This window comes from Pantherophis guttatus, chromosome 7 (assembly GCF_059756535.1).
Source record: "Pantherophis guttatus breed Tessera chromosome 7, ASM5975653v1, whole genome shotgun sequence".
Taxonomy (NCBI): domain Eukaryota; kingdom Metazoa; phylum Chordata; class Lepidosauria; order Squamata; family Colubridae; genus Pantherophis; species Pantherophis guttatus.
The window spans coordinates 93770729-93794896 of NC_142069.1; the positions used below are offsets into that span (position 1 = coordinate 93770729).

At 38.6% G+C, this 24168-nt stretch overlaps 1 protein-coding gene across 5 annotated transcripts in view; it reads left to right on the top strand.

Moving 5' to 3' along the window:
* The window catches only part of PCLO (piccolo presynaptic cytomatrix protein), a 105220-nt gene extending 84303 nt beyond the window's left edge, over positions 1-20917 (top strand). For 2 of the 5 annotated variants that reach the window (XM_060685618.2, XM_060685619.2), the window contains 8 exons: positions 5424-5604; positions 7250-7444; positions 8572-8754; positions 11877-12066; positions 12663-12730; positions 15478-15612; positions 18070-18215; positions 19997-20917. In XM_060685618.2, coding sequence (XP_060541601.2) covers positions 5424-5604; positions 7250-7444; positions 8572-8754; positions 11877-12066; positions 12663-12730; positions 15478-15612; positions 18070-18215; positions 19997-20137 — 1239 coding nt within the window. In that variant the 3' untranslated portion in view covers positions 20138-20917. The remainder of the gene's footprint in view (positions 1-5423; positions 5605-7249; positions 7445-8571; positions 8755-11876; positions 12067-12662; positions 12731-15477; positions 15613-18069; positions 18216-19996) is intronic. The other 3 variants (XM_060685621.2, XM_087874367.1, XM_060685620.2) reach the window with 2 other exon arrangements.
* Positions 20918-24168: the final 3251 nt, after the last annotated feature.

Consider the following 24168-nt stretch of genomic DNA (forward strand, 5'->3'; position numbering starts at 1 on the left):
GTTTATCCACTGGTACCATCTATTCCATATTGTAAAATATTTTGAGTCCTCCTTATCCTGTAACTCTAAAGTTAATTTGTCCATTTCTGCGCATGTGTATATCTTTTGTATTAGCTCCTGATCGGTTGGCAATCGATTTGTTTTCCAAAGTTGTGCTACCGCTAATCTAGCCGCCGTTATTATGTGAAGTATTAAATACTTTATATCATTTCTAATGTTCTTTTTAATCATGCCTAATAAAAAAATTTCGGGTTCTAATTCAATTTCATAATCTGTTATTTCTGTTATCCATGTTTTTATCTTGTTCCAATATTTCTTAATTTCTGGGCAGAGCCACCAAGCGTGATAAAAAGTTCCCTGTGCTTTTTTGCATTTCCAACAGGTCGGATTTACATTTGGGTACATTTTTGCTAACCTTGCGGGGGCCAGATACCATCGATACCACATCTTATAGTGATTTTCTTTGTAAGCTACCGATTTTGTCATGCTATAATTGTTTTCCCACGCTCTTTCCCATTCTTCTAGTTGTATACTGTGCCCAATGTTCCTCGCTCACGCTATCATCTGCCCTTTAACCAATTCTTCTGCCAAATCATATTCAAGTAAATATTTATAAATTTTCGAAATTAATTTCCCTTCTTTGGATTCTAATAATTTGTCCAGTCGATTTTGTTTTAAATCTATTCCTCCCTCCTCCTGATCCTTCCTATATCTTGTCTTTATTTGTGAGTATGGCCACCAGTCTATTACTATTCCTTGTTCCTTTAGTTCTTCCCTAGTTTTCAGTTTCCCCTGCCTATCTAATATTTCTCTATATCTTAATATTTTTTGTTTTGATAATATATTGAGGTGGGTTATTGCTTCTATTGTTGATAGCCAGCCGGGAATTTTCATGTAGTGTTTGTGTTGGATTTGTTGCCATGTGTTGATTAAAGATTTCCTAATAGTTGGTTGTTGAAGTGTTTATATATTTTATTCCCGGTGTTCCAAATAAAGGCATGCCATCCCTTCATCAAGTCATGTCCTTCCAAGTTTAACAGCCTTTGATTATCCAAGGTTATCCATTCCTTGATCCATAATAAACTTGCAGCCTTATAATATTTTTGCCATGCTGGGAAACCAAATCCGCCTCTAATTTTATCGTTTTGCAATATATTTAGTTTTATTCTTGATTTTTTCCCTTCCCACACGAATTTTGTGGTTATTTTATCCAAATTATCAAAGAATTTCTTGTCCAGTTTTATTGGAATTGTTTGGAATAAATAAAGGAGAATAAATAAAATAAAGGATTTTATTGCTGCTATCCTCCCCAACAAAGAGAGTCTTAATTTCCCCCATTTCTCTAAATCCTCTTTTATTTTCTGGACTAAAGGTTCATAATTATCTTGTTTTATTGTTGTAGTTCTAGCTGTCAGATTTATCCCCAGATATTTCACTTTTTTAACTGCCTGTAATCCTGAATCTTTTACTAATTTCTCTACTTGTTTTGTTGTCATATTTTTTGTTATCATATTTGTCTTTTCTTTATTAACTTTTAGGCCTGCTACTTTTCCAAATTTTTCAATCTCTTTTAGTAATTTCAGGGTTGTTTCTGTTGGATCTTCTATGAAGAAGACCAGGTCGTCCACGAAAGCTTGGACCTTGTACTCCTCTCTCTTAATCTTTAATCCTTGTATTTCTTTGTTTGCCCTCATTCTAATTAGCAGGTTTTCCAAAGTTAAAATAAAAAGTAGGGGTGATAGCGGACATCCCTGCCTTACTCCTTTATTTATTCCAAAAAATTTTGTTGGATCCCTGTTTATCAAAATACATGCTTTTTGGTTCTGATATGTTGATGTTATCATTTTAGTAAATTTCTCTCCAAAATTCATAGTTTTAATTTGTTGTTTCATAAATTGCCAATTTACTTGATTGAACGCTTTTTGTGCATCCAGAAAGATCAGGGCCACCTGTCTCTCTGGATGCACCTTGTAATATTCCAAAACATCCATTACCATCCTTAAATTATTTTTTATCTGTCCTGTGGGCAAGAAACTGTTTTGGTCCTGATGTATTTTATTGTGTAATATTTTTTTCAACCTATTAGCAATTATACTCATGAAAACTTTGTAATCGGTATTCAACAAAGAAATCGGCCTATAGTTTTTTATTAATGTGATATCTGCCCCCTCTTTTGGTATTAGGGAGATATACGTTTCTTTCCATGTGTTTGGTAATTTTGCCTCCATCAGCGCTTCGTTATATATTTCTAATAGCATTCCGTTTAATAATTCTCCAAATGTTTTATAAAACTCCGTTGGTAGACCATCGGTCCCCGGAGTTTTATTATTTTTCTGTCTCTTCAGCGCTTCTTTTAATTCCCCTATTGTAATCTCCTCATCTAATAGTTCTTTTTCTTCCTCTGTTAGTATTTGAACTCCCTCTCCTTTTAGATAATGTTCAATTTCCTCCGTTGTTACTATGTCCTTCTCATAAAGTTTTTGATAATATTGGACTATTATCTCCTTTTTTTTCTCTAAGCTCTGATGGATCCTTCCTTCATCATCTTGTAGCTTCTGAATTGTCTTTTTTTCCCTTTCCTTCCTCAGTCTGTATGCCAACCACCTCCCTGGTTTGTTTGCGTGTTTGAAGTAGTTCTGCCTTATATATCTTATAGTGATTGCGTATTTCCCTTATTCTAATATATTCAGCTTGTGTTTTGCCACTATCCATTTTACCCTTATTTGTTCATCCCCTGGTTTTCCTTGCAATTTACAAGTTCAGACATCTCTCATTGCTCAAGTATCATAACAACATTTTCCACTCATACATCCTGGGTAACCTTCTCCTAGCTCTTAGGATCTGCCATAGATTTAAAACATAAACATTCATGTTTTTCCAAAAATTTAAATGAAATATAATATATAAAAATACAAGTACAATAACTGCAATATGGTGAAGGCTGAAATCATTGATGTGTTGACCCTTTATTTTATACAACTTGGAGGAGGGGGGTTACAGATACTGCACCCATTTTCCTGACAACCCTGTGAGATGAGTTGTGCTGAGAGAGAGAACGACTGACTCAAAATCACCCAGCCAGGTTTCATGCTTAAGGCAAGAGGTTATGGTCTCCCAGTTTCTACTTCAGCACCATTAACCACTACACAATACTGTCTCTCTTCCAAATCTACGAAGCAGTTTTAGACAACTCAATTGCCTATTGAGTTGTCTAAAACTGCTTCCTAGATTTGGAAGAGAGACAGATATACACTGCTCAAAAAAATAAAGGGAACACAAGCAGAAGACATCCGAGATCTGAATGAATGAAATCTGGAGATGAACAAAACGCTTAGCTGACGAACAACACCTAAACACCGAACTACACACTCTCACCAACGTACTAGCATCCAACGGATTCCAAAGAAATAAGATTACCAACCTAATCCAAAAAGAAACCCTAAACACTAAAATCCAAGACAGAAAACAAGAAAACGGCAAAGCCCTCCTCCCATGCATAAAAGGCACCACAGACAGAATCAGCAAGATCCTCCACAAACACAACATCAAGACAGCATTCTGCACAAACCGAAAAATATCCACCATCCTAAGGAACCCCAAAGACAAAATTGAGTTAGAAAATCAAGGAGTATATGAAATCCCATGCACCGCCTGCCCCACCACATACATCGGACAAACCAACAGAAGAATAAGTGCACGCATCGAAGAACACAAGAACTCAGTCAGAAAAGAGGAACCAACTTCTTTCCTGATCCAACCCCTTAAAGCCACAGGACATGAAATTGACTTTAAAAAGACCAGAACTATCGCCAAAACTGAACACTTTAACAACAGAATAATCAGAGAAGCCATCGAGATAGAAAAACGCCCATACAGCATGAATAAACGAGATGATACCTCCCGCCTACCAGCCATTTGGAAACCCGCCCTTATTGACAAATGAGTCCCTCATACTAAGAATGACACCAGACCCACACTCACGAAAACCACACAGGATGTCACCACCACACATCCACACAAAAAGCAAATCCAAATCAACACCGATGAGGCACGACTACAAACCAGAAGCCAGCCCACAGCTGCATTATTAGTCACTTTAAACCCCTCCAATCCATACATGAAGCAAACTGACACCCACCATGAAGATGTGGCACGACCACAAACGCGAAGCCAAACAACAGTAACGCAGCTCACCAGCTCAAATCCCCCTGCAACTCAGACTAACCCGAGCACAACCAAGTCCCCACCCAAACAGAACACACCCCCATCCAATCAGAGCACAGCCAACCCCCCATCCAATCAGAGCACAGCCAAGCCCCCAACCAATCAGAACACACCTCCACCCAATCAGAACACAGCCACAACAAAACCCAAATAACCAAAGACCTACATACAAACACCCGCGAAAACCTCAGAAATCATATATATATATGTATGTGTATATATTTTACACATATATATGTGTGTGTGTGCATATATCTATCTATCTATCTATCTATCTATCTATCTATCTATCTATCTTTGGTTATTTGGGTTTTCTCCCGCGTAAAATTGGAGGTGTCTTGGCAACGTTTCGACGAAGTCTCATTCGTCATCTTCAGGCTGGTGTTTTCGGCTTCGTGCTTCTAGGAGCAATGTGTGTGATCGCAGCTGTTTCTTCCTTTTAACTGCCAGTGGGGTGTGAACTGATTGGGTGGGAGCTTGGCTGTGTTCTGATTGGGTGGAGGTGTGTACTGATTGGTTGGGGGTTTGGCTGTGCTCTGATTGGATGGGTGTGTGTTCTGTTTAGGTGGGGGCTTCGTTGTGCTCGGGTTAGTCTGAGTAGCAGGGGGATTTGAGCTGGTGAGCTGTGTTGCTGTTGTTTGGCTTCGTGTTCGTGGCCGTGCCACCTCTTCATGGTGGGTGTCAGTCTTCTCAGATATCCTCCCTGTAAAGGTACAATGTGTCTTTCTATCCCAATAATAACTTTAATTTATACCTAGAATGTAGAATGTTTGATCATTACTACAAATTATGAACTATTTATATTTTATTTACTTTTTAAAATATATAAATTGCCACTCCTGTATGTTGCAGGTATGATTGGTTTTATCCTGAGCCCAAATAAAAAGCAAACTGACATGAAAGATGTTTTACAAAGTAATTTTTTTATTTTAAAAAATCTCATTTTTAAAGAAGGTGAAATTCTAGAGAAAATACTTCTCTCTTTCTTTCTTTTCCTCCCCATAACAGACAGCCTTCTTTTCTAACACAATTTAATTTCTAATCTCCTGAAATAAAGACCTTGCACACAAATTCTGAACAATCATCCGAAGGGGAATGTTGTATAAAACGGGCTTGGAGTGAGTGTTGAGATTCAGTGCACTCAGAATAGTTTTGCTTTTACAGAACTGGAGGTTTGCTCTCTTTCTGTCACTGCCTAGGTCCTAATTGAACTCTCCGGTGCCTCTCCCCTGGATAACACTCCCCACTGGTACGCTCTGAAGGAGCAGAGTGAAAGCATTGACCACGGGAGATCCCACTCAGGGCAGAGTAGCCAACCGTCTCCGAAACCGTCAGTCATCAAGAGCAGAAGTCATGGTATTTTTCCTGACCCATCAAAAGGTAAGACTTCCACCAACCACCCCTCTTTGTGGACAGCAGGGTAGGTTCTCTTGATAACCTCTGGCTTTATGGACCATTTGATGTGAAATCAGATATGAAGCACAGTGGATCCTCTGCCCTACCCAGGAAATTATTTCACTTCTTAAGCATGATGGAGAAATAGCCTTAAGATATTTTTAAGTCCAGAGAGAGCACTCATAGTTAAAAGGAGGGGGGGAAGGTTTCTGCCAGGTTTTGAGCCCATCGCTTCTTCGGAACCTATTGGAGCCCCTCATGAGCAATTTGGCCCCTCCTTTGCCAATGGATGGCAGAGTTGCCTTGCAGCCCACTAAAGTGCGTTCACCCAAAGAGAGGGAGGCGCTGGGGACTGTAGGATGGGAGAAAGGAGACTTTAAAAAGGAAGCAAAGAAACACATCCCATGTTCACTTTGGAAGCGATGGGGAATTAATAGAAGGCGACCTCCATTTCTGCCGATACAGTTTCCAGCCTGTTCTGTCCATGAGGTATTCAGGGAGTAAAGCTAAGCCCCAGAAGAGTTATGTTTGGTTTCAAGAAGGTCTCATTTCTGAATTAATCCCTGGCAGGAACTCGTGTATTGCCTTGCATCAGTCATTCTCAGCTTCAAAATAGCAATAGTAGCAGTGTCCCATTTTATAGGTGAGAATTGCCACAGGACAAAGTGATTAAAGTGACTGAATCATAATCATGTTTATTTGTCAAGAATATATAAGATAACAGGTAAAAGTATAAACATAATTTGAATACATGAAAAGAGTAAGTAAAAAGCTCTGGTGGCTCAGCAGACTAATTAACATCCACTTACATCTGCTGCCTGCAATTACTGCAAGTTCAAATCTCACCAGGCTCAAGGTTGACTCAGCCTTCCATCCTTTCTAAGGTAGGCAAAATGAGGACCCAGATTATGGGGGGCAATAAGCTGACTTTGTATAAATATACAAAAGTATGAAGGCTATTGCTTAACGCATTGTAAGCCGCCCTGAGTCTCCGGAGAAGGGCGGCATATAAATCAATTAAAAAAAAAAAAGGAATATTAGGACAGGGACAGTAGGCATGATGGTGCATTTATGCACGCCCCTTAATCATGTTAATCAGCTTAATCAGTTGAAAACATGATAAAATTACCAGGAACACTGCCACATAAAGGCTTTGCAGTTTAAAAGCTCTCCAGATTATGTGAACCCATAACAGTGACTGTTAGATAACTAAGCCGATTTGCTTTGGAGCTAGGTGCAAAGTAGAGGAAACTACAGTAGTAGAAGAGTCATCCATTTCCCCACCTTAGCTTCATACCTTTGAGGAAGAAGGTGGCCTTGTAGCTTTGAATCTCCTCCTCTTAGGAACCCCTGGGGTGTTTGCAAGCAAAGGTCCAGAATGTGCAGGTAGCAGGTGGACGTGGGGGCAGGAGTTTGTTTCTTTGGGGTCTATGGAAGATTAGGGTTGGACATTATTCTCTGTTTCTTATTCTCAACAACACAGCAAGGTAAGATGAGAAGACCCCACCTGTGGTTTTCAGTTGAGGGGTGATGGAGTAGAAGACGTTCTATTGCATACATAATCACTCTAGGGCTCTGAGGTGGGTGAAGGTTAATATACTGTATTTTTCCCCCCACAATTCTTGGCCAGATATGCAGATGCCCACCATTGAGAAGTCCCACAGCAGCCCAGGAAGTTCCAAATCTTCCTCCGAGGGACACCTGCGCTCTCATGGACCATCTCGCAGCCAAAGCAAAACCAGTGTCACTCAAACTCACCTTGAAGATGCTGGGGCAGCCATCGCTGCTGCTGAAGCCGCTGTCCAACAGCTCCGCCTCCAACCAAGTAAAAGACACAAATAAAATTCCTCAGCATGGCAGCTTAATTCTCATCTGTGGCCTTCTCCCACCCTTCTCCCATCTTCCTGCTTGCCCATCTTCCCTGCTGCTGGCCTTTCCTTTCCGCTCTGGCACATTGTGCATTTCACCTGTTCAGTATTCTGTCTGTTTGTCTGTAAATACATAGAAATACAAGATAGCCTCCTTTTCTACTGATATATATATATATATACAATGCCACTAAACTGGTTGTTTTTCCAGCATGTTTCCCATTTGCTCAGTATGTCACAATCCTGCACTTCTTATGGGAAAGGTTTATTGTGTTTTGTTCCCTTGGTGTCACTAAATGCCTCAACTAATTTAAATATTATATACTTTGTTTTCAGCTCTATCCCTACCTGAGAATTGTGGAAAATTTATTTTAAAAATCCAACACACTAAATTTGAAAAACAAATGGGGTAGACCTACTGTAGAATATCAGAATTTGAAACCCAAAATGAAAGAACGTATTTGGTTCAGTTTTATACTGGTAAATGTTCTTTCCTTTGTACAAAATTATTTTTTTAGAAACAACATCCTTGAAATGTTTTCTTCATCCAACGATAATATTGTACAACCACACGGACAGAAATTCATTGGCTGTAATTAAAATTAGATACTGGCTTTATTAACAACATAATCATTAGCCCTATATTATATGGCGGTATAAAAACTGTTAGTTAGCAATGAGGCTTAACAATTACAGCTGTGTTTCTGTATTTCACTACGTGTAAATCATTCTTTCATGGAATTACAGGTTGAGGATTTAGTATGTGGCAAATTAGTATAATTCAACTGTGGCAACCGTTTGCTGTCTCCATGATAATTGGTGCCCAGCCACTGTTGCGTAACGCAAAAGGCAGGAAATAAAATCCTCTGTGTCTTCTTTATCCTTTTATTTTAATTAAAAAGAAACAGCCAGTTTAATTACCATTTACTGCTCTTCATGTGATGTCTCTTTGGAATTCAAAGAAACTTGCCTATTTAAATGCAGAAAAGAGAACCTCCCTATTTCTGTTTGCATGACTAACATTTAAGCTGGTTCCATCTGAGGTACATATTGTGGGTTTCCATTTCACCCATAACTGCCACAGCAGCCCATAAAAGCGGTCAGTCTAATCATGCCAGGAAGCTGCACAGACACAGCATAGCGGGCGTCCTCCCAATTCAAAGAACTCAGTCTGACAATCTGCCTCCACCAGCCAGTGACAACAAAGAGCAAAGCCAACTAGCCCTCAGGAAAGTGATGTCCGATGGACCCTTCAACCCTGAAGGAGGTGAGCAGAAAGACACCCGGCCGAGGGACCCCTGGCCTGAACCGAAGGCCTTCTGGCCGGGCCTGCTAATTCATTGCACGGTGAAGTTATTCCTCCGCTCATAGCTGTCATGTTCCACTGGGTTAAAAGAGATTAAGATTTCTTCATTGCTGAAGTGTTAGTCTCATAAAGGGTTGAGCCTTCTAATACAAAGAGTGTTCATCCTCCTCCAAAACTTAAATGCTTCATGCTGATATTGCCAGCTAAATGGCATGCTTAAGGAGTTTCATTTTAACTCCTTAAGCATGATTAAACCAATCTTTTTGTATAACTAAAGTTATTGTGGCACACAAGAATTACAACATGTTGTTGTTTTGTTGTGTTGATGCTATCACTTTGACATATGCTGCATATTCTGCTGTGAAAAATTTACCTTTCAAAGCCAAATTCTTCCCTGGAAGTTGAATAGAAAGACTCAATGAAAGTGGCTGCTGAATCTCACTGGGAGTATGTTCATTTGCTCATGGCATGAAAGACAAGAGGAGCTGGGAATTAGCTTGTTCCTGTTTGAAAAGTAGGATGGGCCTTCTGCCACTCCAGGAACCCAAAAGACCTGAATAAACAGGAGGTACAAATTTTCCTCGTATTGGCTTTGTGTCCTCCTCTTTCCTGCCTTTATTTAACCAGCCTCTTAGTGTCCACTAAGAACGGTAATGTCATTCTAACCCAATAAGACATTGGCTGTGAGCTGCTGGATAGGCTTTGTGCTAGATACGCTAGCTGCTTTGCCCTGCAAACACATAGACGGAGTGTCTGAGGACAATAAACCATTCAGACATGCAAAGGCAAACATCGGAATCTAATATTCAGCATTTTCAAACATTATTTGAGATCAAAGAAACAGTATTTCCTGTTGAGTTAGTTTCATTCTTAAGCATATTTTACATTTATTAAAATTTAGAGCCATTAATTTTCTAAGATTGCATATTTCCGGTATGTAATTATATTAATATTCATCCAGTTTTTTTAAATTCTATGTAAAATTTAATAATTGGATTCAAGAATTTCTTTCCAGCTACTGAGGTACTTGGACTGTGCAATTTTGTCACATTCAAACTGAATATAATACAAAGCAAAAACTCTGGGCAAATCCTAGTCAGAATGTATCATAGCAAAATCATTAAAACAACCATTATAACTAAACCAGTTTTATTCCTTTTTAGCCAATGCTTTCTAATAAAGCATCTTCCCTATTATCTTCAAACCATGGATTATTCCATGGTGTCAATTTCTCATGTGATTCTAGTTCAGATCTTACACATTAATAATCAGATATGTGTAGCAGCTTCCAAGGCTGGAAGCGAATAATCTCTAATTAATATACCTAAAGCCTAAAACTTGCCAAGATTTCAAAAAGATTATACATATCTCTAATTTGGCCCAAAGAGAGCAATATTCACACACACACAAAATCTTATTTCACAGGAATATAGAAATTAACAAGAAAGCCCAGTACTAAAGTTGAATGTCTGCTAAATCAGTGCCACCATCTTCATACCACAACTTCAGTTTGGTTTAAAGATATTTAAGGGTTTTGGGCCTGGCATAAACATTTTCTCAATGCTTATTTATTTATTTATTTATTTATCTCACCCCACCTTTTCCCATTCTGGCATCTCTTAAGGGCCCCTTCACCAGCAGGCACCCCAGTTGCTCCTTCTCTCCCCACCCACCACACCCATTAAAAGATTTCGGAGCCTTGGTTCCAAAGCAGCCACAGCTATCCATATTTAATCCTATAACCCGGCTACTTGGATCTTGCTCTGGTAGAGGCTATCTGTTTGAAATGATTTTATTCTTGGCAAGCCAGTTCAACATCTGATGTTTGCAAGTGACTCAAACCAGATCTTGAGGGTCTTTCAGAAAATAAAAGGAGATAACAATAGCAATAGCACTTAGACTTATATACTACTTTACAGTGCTTTACAGCCCTCTCTAAGTGGTTTACTGAGTCAGCGTCTTGCCCCCAACAATTTGGGTCCTCATTTTACCCACCTCAGAAGGATGGAAGGCTGAGTCAACCTTGAATGGATGGAGCTGAAAAGCCTCAGGACGTGATAACTCCTTTTAGATCCTCATTGTCCTCTCATTGCTCTATGACTTGCTGTTTTTAAGAGTGTCTCGATTAGGCTGCAAGGAATATTGGTGGTTTCCATGCCTCTCTTCCCCAGCTGAATGACCCCTTGCCTCTCACCCCTCTCCGCAGGGGTGGTCAGCTCTCCCTGGTCATGTTGTGGTCAGATCCTCATCTCGCTTTTCTTCTTTCCAGGAAGATTTTCTCTACTCTTCCTATACGTTGAAGCTTCTGATAGGGCAGCATAAGTCTGTCCCATTGGAAAAAGAAGTGGGAGGATAAATGTAAAATAAAATGGGCTGATATTTAAAACAAAAGATTAAGAAAATAGATGATTAAAAAAAGTAAACTTTTAGGAGGGTTCTTTATAGGTGTTTTGGCTCCCCCTCCTGAATTTGGGATTATTAAATGGATATTGTTTTCTTAGATCATTTTGGAGAATTGAAATTAAACAGTGCCAATGGTTGTGTGCAGTTTTAATTAGTGCTGAAGAAATATATTGCACTAAATAATACTGACTATACTGACTATATAATAGCTGAGGTTTAACTGATAGACTTCAATCAAATTGGCCATTTACTGTATTTTTAACAGTTGTTGTTCACTATTGTAATATTTAAGCTACTTGAATTAAAAAGACTTAGTTCTACAATGGCATATTTACTGATAGATTAATGTTGTTTAATATCCAATAACTGAGGAAATTATGGGAGCAATGTGTTGTTTGGCCAGAATAGCCTTCTGTCAGAGCCCGAATTAACATAGCCTTCAGTCTTCAGTTACGCTAACTTCAAATTCTGTAATTGCATCCCAATTGCACCCAAGTAGCCCACCCAGAAAAGGTATGGCATAACCCTAAAGCCAAAATTCAGCACAAGGTAGGAGAATCTTGTGGGAATACTTACATTCCATCTTGCAAATAGCCAGCTCTTACTTAGATTAGTTATGGTTTCATCAGCTCAGACAACCAGTGGGATCCAATCCCTGTAACTCTTTCTACTCCATACAGCAAGGTCTACCAATCACAGGCCAGGAGAAAGCTCAGTCTCTTCCACTGGCTCATCAACCAGCACCTTTGGCAGTGGCTACAGTGTGGACAGTGAAGGAAGCAACGGCGGCGGCACCACCACCACCACCACCACCACCACCACCACCACCACCACCATGGGGGACAACAATCTTTTCTCCATTCCAAGAATGTATGGGCTTTTTTTTCCCCCCATCATTTACTGTGTTTTCCTAATCACTGAGAAAAGATAGTAGAATAGCTCTTCAGACCTTGGGAAGCAGCTGCCTTCCCTTCTGCCGAATCGTTCTGTGCTGCTCTCCCATCCCATTTCCGGCCCTGAGTCCCCTCAAGGACAGCAGGAACATTCTTGAGAGTTCATTGAAGTACACGTGGGGGCTGCAAGTTGTTTCTTCCATAGGCAGTGGCACTCGACCTAACTGGGTTAATCTAGGAAGTTAAGCGGCCTCATAGTACCACTGGCTTTGGCTGGTATTCGGATGCGCTTAACAATGTGCAGTGGCAAAACTTTAAAGCTGTTGGCACGTCTTTGCTGCTCTCCAGGAGTTACGCATCAGGCCAAATCTGGTAGCTCTTAGTGTTACCTTCTATTGAAAGCAGCTGCCTTTTTCAAATGGGGATCAAGAGGCTTGCATATTTTTTGTATCCTATTTGCTTCTCTGTGATCAACTGAAAATACCATTTTTTTTGGTATTCTGTATATTTATATATTTATACATTTACAGAATCACCTTTATTAATAGCAGACCCACCTATGTTTTTCAACAGAGGAAAGATGAGCCAGAATGGACAAGAAGCCATGAAGCAATCAGGGGTAGGATTAACAGAGATTGAAGGTAAAGTATCTCAATTCAAAATGAATTATCTAGGAGTCTGTAGAAAATATTTGTTGCTATTCTATTAATCTAAATGCTATTTTTATCAGAAGCTCTCTGCTTTATTGTAACTAAAAATGCTATGATGGTAGCAATGATAGGCCTTTCAGTGTAAACAACCTACTGTTGGTAAGAAAACATTATTCAATGCCAAATGCTAAACTGCATGCATCTCCAATTAGATTGTGAGAAAGGGGACAGTGATGTGCAAGGATAATTAAAACTAGTGTAGGAAACTAGTTATACTGATATAGGAATCATTATGAAAAATATATCCTGTTGGGCTTAGCCCCCACTGACCCATCTGTGAAGCTTTGGCTCTCACAATAAGGACAGGGCAGGAGATTGCCCACTTGTGTGTTGTAGCACGCCAGTGGCCAGCAGAGCTGGCAGCAGATTCGGACAGTGAGGAGGTTGGGGAGGTACATGGGCCAGTCCTGGAGTCTGGGGAAGGCTCTGATGAGGGTTCTGCGTCGGAGGCAGAGAGGGGGCCAGGGCTGGATGTCAGTTATCATCTGCCTTCAGAGTCAGACATCAGTGAGGCAGACAAACAGCTAGAGCCTGTTCCCAGTGTGCGCATGCACAGAGTTGCCAGACGAAGGGAACAGCTAAAGAACAAGGGTCCACTTGGGAGTAAGGCCACAGGTGGACGATGAATGGCCCCTCCCAGAGGGAATAAAAGAGGAGCGAAAGGGGCGTGGAGTTTGCAGGAGACAATTAGTTCACCTAATTGGTTGTGACTCTCCGAGACTCTTTGCCAAGTTTTGAAGATATCGGTCTGGCAGTTCTCCAAGCCAGATAAGGTCTGTGACTGTAAATTCTCCCTTGAAAGACTTTGCTGAAGGTGAATGAGAGGAATTCACTGTTTGTTTAATAAAAGGGGTTTTGTCAGGACCAAGATTCTGCTTTGTGCTTTTTGGGGAAACCTAGGTCAGAACATTGTGCTCCAGACAGCTACTTCTTGCAAGGAGGCTCCAGGGGAAGGGTCTCCCACAAGTGTAAATGCTTGGAGATAACAAGAATTGCCATCTTGCTTGCAACTGTAGTTGACACCTTTAAAAAGGCACTGAGTTTATTAACCTCATTTTCTAATCATGTCTGGAAATTGTTTATTAACTTCTTGCAAGCTATTAGAGAGCTTCAAAATGACAGCTTTGAAAATGCCTGGTGAGTTTGCCTTCAATCCTGAATGAAATGAAATTTTAATCATAAATTTAAAGATTGAAAGACTTTAAAATAAATGGCAAAAGCTAAATAAGATTTTGATGTTGGGAAGTTATATAGAGACTAAGGATGCAGATAAAATTAAAATACAGAAATTATTACAATAAGATTTTAGAACTGATAAATAACAAACAGCTTCTCATGGGAAATAAATAAATTTTGCAAGCCATAACAAAGATAAAATAAATTTATAGTTTTGAAAAAATAGAGGGGATTGAAAACTCTAAGAGGGGGAAAACACAAGCCTACTTTTTGTTAATTAACTGCATAGGAGCCTGAGTGGCGTAGGAGGCTAATGCCTCCTAAAGCAGCATTTAACATTTATTTATTTGTTTATTTATTTTATTTGTTTAAATTTCTATACCACCCTTCTCCAATGTAGGACTCAGGGCGGTGAACAGCCAAAGTAAAAACAAGACATACATACAAAACATACAAAATCTAAAATCTGTTTAAAATAATTAAATAATTTTGGCCGTAATTAAAACATTCCAATTTAAAATCCGTTTAAAATTTGACTCAAGCCAGCCCAGCTAGTTGAAATAAATGGGTTTTTATTGCTGCCTGCAATTACTGCAAGTTCAATTCTCACCAGGCTCAAGGTCGACTCAGCCTTCCATCCTTTCTAAGGTGGGTAAATTGAGGATCCAGTTTGTGGGGGCAATAAACTGACTTTGTATAAATATACAAAAGTATGAAGGCTATTGCTTAACACATTGTAAGCCGCCCTGAGTCTCCAGAGAAGGGCAGCATATAAATCAAATTAATATATATATATATATATATGATGCAAAACATTATAAGATTATAGTGATGGTCCCAAAGGTGGACTTTAAAAGGAAGTCCAAGAATGACTTGGAAAAGAAGTCTCACTGGATATACAAAAGAAACGGGACATCAAGGAAAATACAAATGGTAAACCAAAAAAGTGACCTGGATAATTTGTTTTATTTACAAAACAGGCTTGCTAAAATGTCATTTAGGTGAGATGGGCAAGGTAGAAATGTGATGAATACATAAATAAATACCTGAAGAAATCAAATTCTGCAGCAACATTTAAACGAGCTAAAGATTACGATAAAGAAGGATTGTACAGTTGGTTTACTTGATCAAGATTAAAACAAGTCATATTGTTACTTCTGGCAACCTTTTGTGAACTTTCTGCTGACCCAGGGATAGAAAAGATGTTTTATGGACTTGCTCATTGATAAGAGATGGGATGTCATATAGAACGATAATTGTTTATAATGGGGAGAGGTGAAATTTGTTTATACTTGTGATGAAAGTTGGAAGTCACTTCTCTACAATTTCTTTTCTATTTATTATATTTTTGATTTTCTTATTCTTTTCTCTTTCTTTTTTCCTTTACCCTTTTTACTTTTTCTGTTCCGAATTCTGGGATGTTGGGGATAATCCAGCAGATAAGCAGCATTTCCTTTCAGTATGGCTAAATTAATTTTCCGGTCTTGTTTGTATTATCACAGGTAAAACTCAGGTAATGGGTGAAATAAAGATTGCCTTAAAGAAGGAGATGAAGACCGATGGAGAACAGTTAATAGTGGAAATCCTGCAATGTAGGAATATAACTTACAAGTTTAAATCTCCGGATCATTTACCAGGTATCCTTTGTTCATGAATCAGTATTTTAATATACAGTATATTAAACTTCATGCCCCAACTTCATTTTTAATTAGGATTTTCCTTTATTATTGTATGTTTTTTAACTTGTGTTCGCTGCCCTGAGTCCTTTGGGAGAAGGACGGCATATAAATATTTGTAAATAAATAAATAAATAAATGCTATATTAATTACTATAAGTACAGCAATGACATGGTGGGATTTTTGCCATTCGATGCAAAGGGGGGAAATATTATTCTCATAAATTGAATGCCCCTTTGGTGAAACTGTTTTTCATGTGCAAATGTTAAGTTCAGCTGCTGATCCACCCATAGACATATCCAGGGAATATCTTGGTAGAACTGTTGAAGTGGTTCTCCATTAAATTTTCCTGTGAGTTGTTACTATTATTATTATTCATAAAAATAATAGAGCCGGAAAGGACGCTGGAGGTTATGTAATCCGACCCCTGTTTAATGGAGGATCCACTGACTTTTTCCTATCCTGACACATTTATCTCTGTAAAATGTCAAACATTCAAGAGTTTCTAGAATACATTCAAGAGTTTCTAGAATCTTTCTAGAGTTTCAAAAAACTTTGAAGGCCCAGTCACCCCTCTCAGCTTTGTGTCACCTGTAGATTTGTAAATGTCCTCTCAGCATAAACCTAGGAGAAGAACATAATGGCCCCCCATGAATAGCTCCTTTCAAGATAACATTTGACCCATTAATCAGTAGATTTGGGGATATGATCATTCAAACAACTGTGCAGACCTTGCTCTATGATCAGAAGATCTGATGAGGAAAAAAAAACCCTATTTGTGGTCCCAATTCTAATAATTCCTGTCTCCACTTTTGTGGTCTAGTTCAGAGCCTTTTCTGTCCCTGGCCATTTTTTAAAATTTATTTATTTATATGCCGCCCTTTTCCAGAGACTCAGGGCGCCTTACCAAGGCGTTAAGCAATAGCCTTCATACTTTTGTATATTTTATACAGTCAGCTTATTGCCCCCACAAACCGGGTCCTCATTTTACCTACCTTAGAAAGGATGGAAGGCTGAGTCAACCTTGAGCCTGGTGAGAATTGAACTCGCAGTAATTGCAGGCAGCTGGAAGCTAAATACTACTTTAACAGTAGCATTAGTCTGCTGTGCCACTCAGGCTCCTAGATTCTTCATAGTCTTAGCAATGTCCCATTACATCCTAGGTGTAGATACCAGGAAGATAACAGATTTCCTGTATCATCCTATTGTGGGTCCATACGCTGACGGCTCACTACCTTTCAAAAGGAGAGGATCATTCCCACACAATTTTATGCCTCTACTTTCTCAAGGTCACTCATGGATTTCCCCAGTCTATAGAGAGGTTGGGCGTGTCCAAGTATCTTTCACATTCTTCCATAAAAAGGTTTGCTGAGATTACAGTGGAATGTCATCTCAGGGAAGAGTCTGATACTGATATTGGAGTTCTTGCTTCTCTTGAGTTATCTAGTTCCACATAACTGTCACTGACAAAGGGACTCCCCCCCCCCAATTCTCTTGTTTTCCTCTTCGTTTTATGCTCCTTCTTCAGCTGGCCTGCCAAGGAAATTTTAACCTTTCCTAATGCATTGCTATATAAAAACACTTCTCACTTTCCCAACCCAAGCTTGGTCTTGGAACAGTGCAAGGCATAGTTTGTGCCCTCCTCCCTTAAGGTCTGTGAGAGTTGGAGCCTCTGCTGCCAATTCCCCCGGCTAAACTGCCCTGAAACCTCCCTCATCATAACCCACCCTGGTCATGAGTCTCAACATCTGTCGGAGGAGCAGGGCTTTCCCACTAATCTCCTTTGCTAAACTTACTCCTGCTCATTAGGTGCAAATGGGTTTCTTGTATACAACGCACCATTATTGTTTATTATCATTATTAATCCTGTTTTTTCTGGATATGCAGTCTTAGCTGTTGAGAGTACCAACGCCTAAAAATATTATCAATCAACCAATTGATAGGGCTCTGTGAATACTCAGTTCAGAGCACTGGCTCAAATGCAGCCATCTATATTTCCAAATTACTTTCCAAATGAGAATGCAATTGAATCTCATCCATTGTTGTTCTAATTGATTTATACCAAATCAATCCGATTCATATGATTCAAGTTAAAAACAATTAACACAGTGAACTGAATTATCCAATAAACCTAGTTGGGCTGACCGTTTTAATCAGGTAAAGGCCACTTGGTGTAATAGAATAATATCTAATTGCAGAATTTTATTCAGTAAATTCCATAACCATTGGGACAGCTTTGGGATCATAGGAGGTGTTGTGAAGCTCAAAATACAGCCAGAGATACTGAGATACTGAGTAGAGGAATAACCAAGAGAAGTCTCTTTTAAATCTTAATGACGTATGAATGTTTGCCATCCTGAATTAATTACTAATCTATGAGTGTTCTATAAAATAGGCCAAACTATCTGTTTCCACAGATTTATATGTAAAGCTATACGTTGTCAACCTTGGGACTCAAAAGAGGGTGGTGAAGAAGAAAACGAGAGTGTGCAGGCACGACCGAGAGCCTTCGTTCAATGAGACCTTCCGATTCAGCCTGAGTCCCTCTGGCCACTCGCTCCAAGTACTTTGCTCGCTTTCTTCCTTGATGTAGTGCATGCAACCACCTCATACTTCGTGGACCTTCTATATTTGCATCTGAAATTCATCTTTATTCACTCACCCGCCTCTAATATTTATAATGTTTTTAAGAATATTCTCTCAATTTTGTTAACTATTTTGCTTATTTCAGCAAGGCACTTGACCAATTCTTCCAATTTTGTCTGCAAAAAACCACGTTCCCATCATTTCCATGCTCTTCTCCTTGAGCATAAATGAATTTTTCAAGTGATATTTTGAGTAGGAAGATTTTAGAAAGTTCTCATTTGAGGTTATTGTAATCCCATCTTGTTTTGGTTTTAAAACATAGAACAAAAGATTTGGAAGATATTTCAGTTATCCTGTAGATCAACAACATTGGCAAATTATCAAAACAGTTATTGGTGGTGGTAGTTGTGTTTTCTGCTTTTGTTTTGGTGATATTGTATCTCTTTTTTTTAGGGAAAGAGCTGACAATATTTTCCAGTCCTGAGCACATTGTATGATTATTCATTATGACGTATGCACCTCCCATTTTGACCTTTGTGCATTTTAAGGGAGAATAGTCTTGTAGAAGAAAATATTTCTCAGTTTAATGTCCTCCAAATGTGACATAGTCATAACTAGAAGGTACCTGGTTGAGAAAGATTGACCTAAAGTAATTGATTTAAAATCCTTTCTCTTCTCAGGTCGATAGCTTAGCTGAATGCTTTGGCTCTCAGCATATATAAAAAAATAAGTTGCCCCTTTGGGATTTTCTGCAACTGAGATGACAGTATATCTAAAATGGATTACTGAAGCCTACATCAATAGTATGATGACGTGGGTCTCTTATGTAAGCTAACAGGCTGGCATTCTATAGCCCGACCACAGCCTGGTCTTTCAGGGTAGCCTCGTTTATGCAACTAGGTGTTCGGTTCCAGAAGTTTGAATCCGAGCCAGACACTCTCCAGACGTTACCTAGCATGTTGTGCAAACCTCCATCATCCTTATCAAAGTGATAAGTAAACATAAAAGTTCTTTCAATCAGGATTTATTTCTTCCTGACACTCTTTTGTCACACAATGTTTCCCTTTCACATAGATTTCATGATCTATACAAACTAAGTAAAGAAACAATATTGTACGAGAGAAGACATATTATGGATTATTTAATTTATCTGACACATTTTGGTGATTTATATTAATTTAATGTTATTTCTTAGAGTTTGGTTTTGTTTGTTCTTTGTTTTATTTTTGGCAGTAGAAGTTAATTATTTGATATCCAATTGGATAGCTACAGATTACGTTTCATATTCATGTTTCTCAATTGTTGTTTTAAAATTATGAGGTGTTTTTTTCTATCTTTTCTTTAAAATTGCCAGTTTTAAACAGTTGACAAAGAGTCACCAGGTTGCAGACTGGAGCTTGAAAGCACTGAGGAGGGAGGATGTTGTGTGTGCACGTGTGTGTATTATAGTCCTTAGCTCCAATGTCTTTCTTTGTGATATAATAACTTTCATTAGATGAAGGAAGTTTCCTATAAACTGCCTCTGGGAGGAAAATGGGCCATTGCTCAAATAAATGGCATATATGATGAATCTATTCCATGGCAGTATTGAACTACCAGGTTGGACATGAGCCCATGTGAAATGGTTGTGCAACAGCCTTTTTTCTTCAAAGAGTTAACATGACAGGAACATTTATAATTTTTTTTAAAAGGGTATTTTAAGTGCTTGTAACTTTTTAATCTTGTATGAAACGTATCACTTTCTACTGTTTTTCCTAGATTCTTCTTGTTTCCAATGGAGGAAAGTTTATGAAGAAAACCTTGATTGGTGAAGCATATATTTGGCTTGATAAAGTGGACCTTAGGAAAAGAATTGTAAACTGGCACAAACTTTTAGTTAGTTCCACACAAGCCCACTGAGTAAAGAGATCCTTGTTTGATGTCAGACCGATCAAGCTGGAAGAGTCTACTTGTATGATTCCGGGACTCCACTTTGACGTTAGGCTTAGGTAGGTTTTGCCAACTATGAAACAAGTAACACATGTTCTGGGCTACTTAGCATATTTTCATGAGGGCTAGTCCACTGGTTTTACTATGTAAAAAGCAAGAACAAGACAGCCAAAGAAAAACATCACGCTTGGCTCAGATGATAAAATAAGTCCACTTGAATAATGACAGTGAAACTGAGGGTTCAGTGGTGTTAAAACCTTTGTAGCCATGCAGTCAAGGAACGGTACACCTGTGCTCAAAGGCAACGGGAATGCAGAAACTCTGGCTGTGTTTGGAGGCAGACTGACTCCCAGAGAGCGGAACCTGCGTGCCATCGGAAGGGGGGCCGCTTTATGCAAAAGCACCCAGGGACTGACTGCCTTCCTAGTTTCGCCGATCAGAAGATTATTCACCTCCGTTCTTCTGTACTTTCGAAGTGTTCAGAGTAAGATGGTGCCTCAGGGGCAAATGGCAGTATCTTTTATTTTTATTTTAAATAGTAGCAATGTTTATATTTCTTTTCTTGGAGTACCAGTTCAGAGTAACAATTTCAGTGTTTCTCCGTGAATAATGCAGAATCATGATCTTAGAATATTAAGTCCAAAGGGAGAGAGAGAAATTGGGGGGGGGGGGGAATCAGGATTTGTTGTACAGTTGCCACCATAGCATGAAATAAAACGTAGCCCTGAGTGTGTGGAAGAAGCCACCATCCTCCTGCCTTTCTCAGTCTCTTGTTTACAAATAATGGAGTCAATGATTCAAAGGGCTTCTAAACAAATATGGCTATCGTTGTGTGTCACTGTCTGCCGGTCTTGCTGTTGTCGAGTAGAAGGAACCGAGACTTAAAAGGTTGGTAGTTGGAAACGATCCATGGTTTAGATACAATCAGAGTGCCAGTGGTTCTCGGCTCATTCTGGAGTTATGAATCTTTTTTTTTTTTAATGACTTCTAGAATGTGGTACCATCCTCATTGGTTGGCATAGTGGCATATTACAAACTTCATCCCACGCGCACACCTCCATTCGCAAGGGCTGTTCTGCTGAATAAAAGGAAAGTGCAGAGAGAAGGTCTTGTAGGTCTCTTTGTAGAGAGTTCTAAGCCTGCAGCATTCATTACCACCCACTGGGTATTTTGCAGAAGGAATACAAATGGATCTACATATGGCTTCTGTGGACAAAACTGAATGATGGCCTAGCCTGTAGCGATGCTGATTGGCTTTCTCTTCTTATGATAGAATCTGTGCAGTAGCAAAAGCTGATAGGCACAGCAAAGTAGCAATGGGAGTGATTAACTTATTACCTTTAAAGTTAAAATATCTAAAAATTATAAATTGAACAATTGTTGTTCAATTCTATAAATACATTATAATAATTATAAATAAATAAATATAATTATGAATAAATTGAATACATTATTCTAAATATCTGTTTAATTTAATTTAATCAGTGAACAATTTTCAGCAGCTCCAGAGGCTATAAAATAAATGCAGGAAAGAGAGTATTGACATTATATTTTATGTTTTAATAAAGAAACATTTCATGGGCCAATAAAAAACCAAGAAAGGGCTCACAGTCCCAGTTTTAGCCGTTACTAATATCTAATCCTGTGTCTGTAATGAACGGGGAGCAATAGGGTATATGAATGTATGCGACAAGCCAATGTTCTGACTTAACTTTCAATAATCTCCTGATAATTATACCTATTTTAATTCGATCCTTGAGGATAGTTGGCATGGCCATTCCCCCAAATCATTCAGAAATGATTTAGTACTTCAGCTTCTGGGTACCACAAGAGAAGGAGAGTAAATGTCGTACATAGACTGGAACTATACCTCCGAAACAGTTTCTGAAGCAGCCGTTCCGTCTTTCGGTGTCAGGTGTCTGTGTGAATGAGTCTTAAATTCTGAGATGTGCAATTTGTGCAGATGAATGATAATTTTGTTCTTCTCAATGTTTACAACAAAGACAATGACTCTCCCAGTGGTTGCCATGGAGATTTCAAGAACTAGGAAGCAACAATTGTGAGGCTTATAAATAAGCTTTTAATTATCACTCTTAATTGAGAAGGTTAGGCTGCTGTTATGGGCTGAGGAAGTCAAGAGCAAGAGACTATTCATGTGAATACCAATATTCATGTATTTGTTCTTTTAAAAAAATTCTTAATTCTGCTACCCAGGGTTAAATGTCCTTTGACCTCCAGATTTTTCAGCCAATGACCTGCATGGGACCGAGTGATGCTGCTTGGACCTGTCGTCATTGTGCATGCTGTAACAGCCCTGCTTCGAGGAATGTGCCTGATTTGTGACAATTGGAGGGTTGTTAGGAAAAAAGGTTTCTATTAAGGCTATTAAGAATTTCTTTTCTCTTCACGTTCTTCAAATATAATTGAGTGCTACTGAAGATGTTGTCTATCAGCTGATCCCTCTTGTACTGGTGCTGGGACTAGCAATTGCCTCCAAAGTGTTTCTTGGGATCAGATATCTGGATTGTATTAGAATCATTCTATGCAATGGAGAAACCCATTTAATGCAGTTTCCTTTTTATTAATGAAGACAAAACAAATAGCATTATGGCAATTATTTTTTTATCAGAGAAAAATCACAGAACCTTATTATTTAAGAAATTGTGTAGATATTTCAGTCGTTTTCCTGTTGACAGGGTGGGGAGAAATTGTGTTCTATTTATTTCTTACATCAGGCAAAAGCAAGACTTCTTATCTGAAAGTGAAGTTTCTCCTAATATGGATTTCTTGGAAAATATGTCTTGTTGGTGGCACAATTAACTTTATTGTACATCACGTGACTCTGCTGAAGGTAAAAATAGTGTTGTGCAATAAGTCTTGTTCAGGAGAAAAAAAAACTTGACATATGAGTTAAAGCACAGAATGTGTATGTGTATTGACAAATGAGGGATCATTTCTGTGAAAGAATCATATATATATGTTTTGGTGTATTTGGGTCTTTTCCCGTGTAAGATTGAAAGTATCTTGGTGACGTTTCGACGAGGTCCCACTCGTCATCTTCAGGCTGGTGTCTTTGGCTTCGTGCTTCTGCGAGGAAAGCGTGATCGGAGCTGCCGTCTCTCTATAAAGAAGCCGAAGACACCAGCCTGAAGATGATGAGTGGGACCTCATCAAAACGTCACCAAGATACTTTCAATCTTACACGGGAAAAGACCCAAATACACCAAAACTTGCATACCTCTACCCATGAAAATCTACGAAAGCAAATATATATATATATATATATATATATATATATATATATATATATATATATATATATATATATATATATATATAGTGTGTGTGTGTGTGTGTGTGTGTGTGTGTGTGTGTAATGTATATATATATATATGTATATGTATATGTATATGTATATGTATATGTATATATGTATGTATGTGTATGTACTCTATATATGTATATGTGTGTGTATGTATACACACACACACACACTCACGTTCATCTGTTTGAGTTTATGACCCAAAGTGTTAGAGTTCCTGTGATGAATGCTAAAATATTTTTTGTTATCCTAATTCTTTAAATTAAGGATGGTATCTAACACAAGTTTTGATGGGAGCAACACAAATGCTATTTATTTTGTTCTACGTTCTGCTCTGCCTCCTCCCCTCTGAAAGAACATCTGTCACAATTCTTCAATGCCTACCAGAACAAATAGTAGTACCTCATTGTGGGTGCATTGGAGACACCAATAAAATTAAAATCCAGCTCCTTATTGTTACTTGAATTGTGTTTTCCTAAATGCCTATATTGTTTGTTTGGGGCTCAACATGGGGAGTGTGAATCTGTAGCTGGTAACCAGCTGATACGGCTTCTTTTTCTGAGGATGAAAAAGTCAACAGTAAACATCTCTTATATTGTATGTAAGCTAGTGTGCTTGATATAGAACTATTCAGAATTTCCATTTCTAAATATTTCATATAGATTTTAACGGTATATTT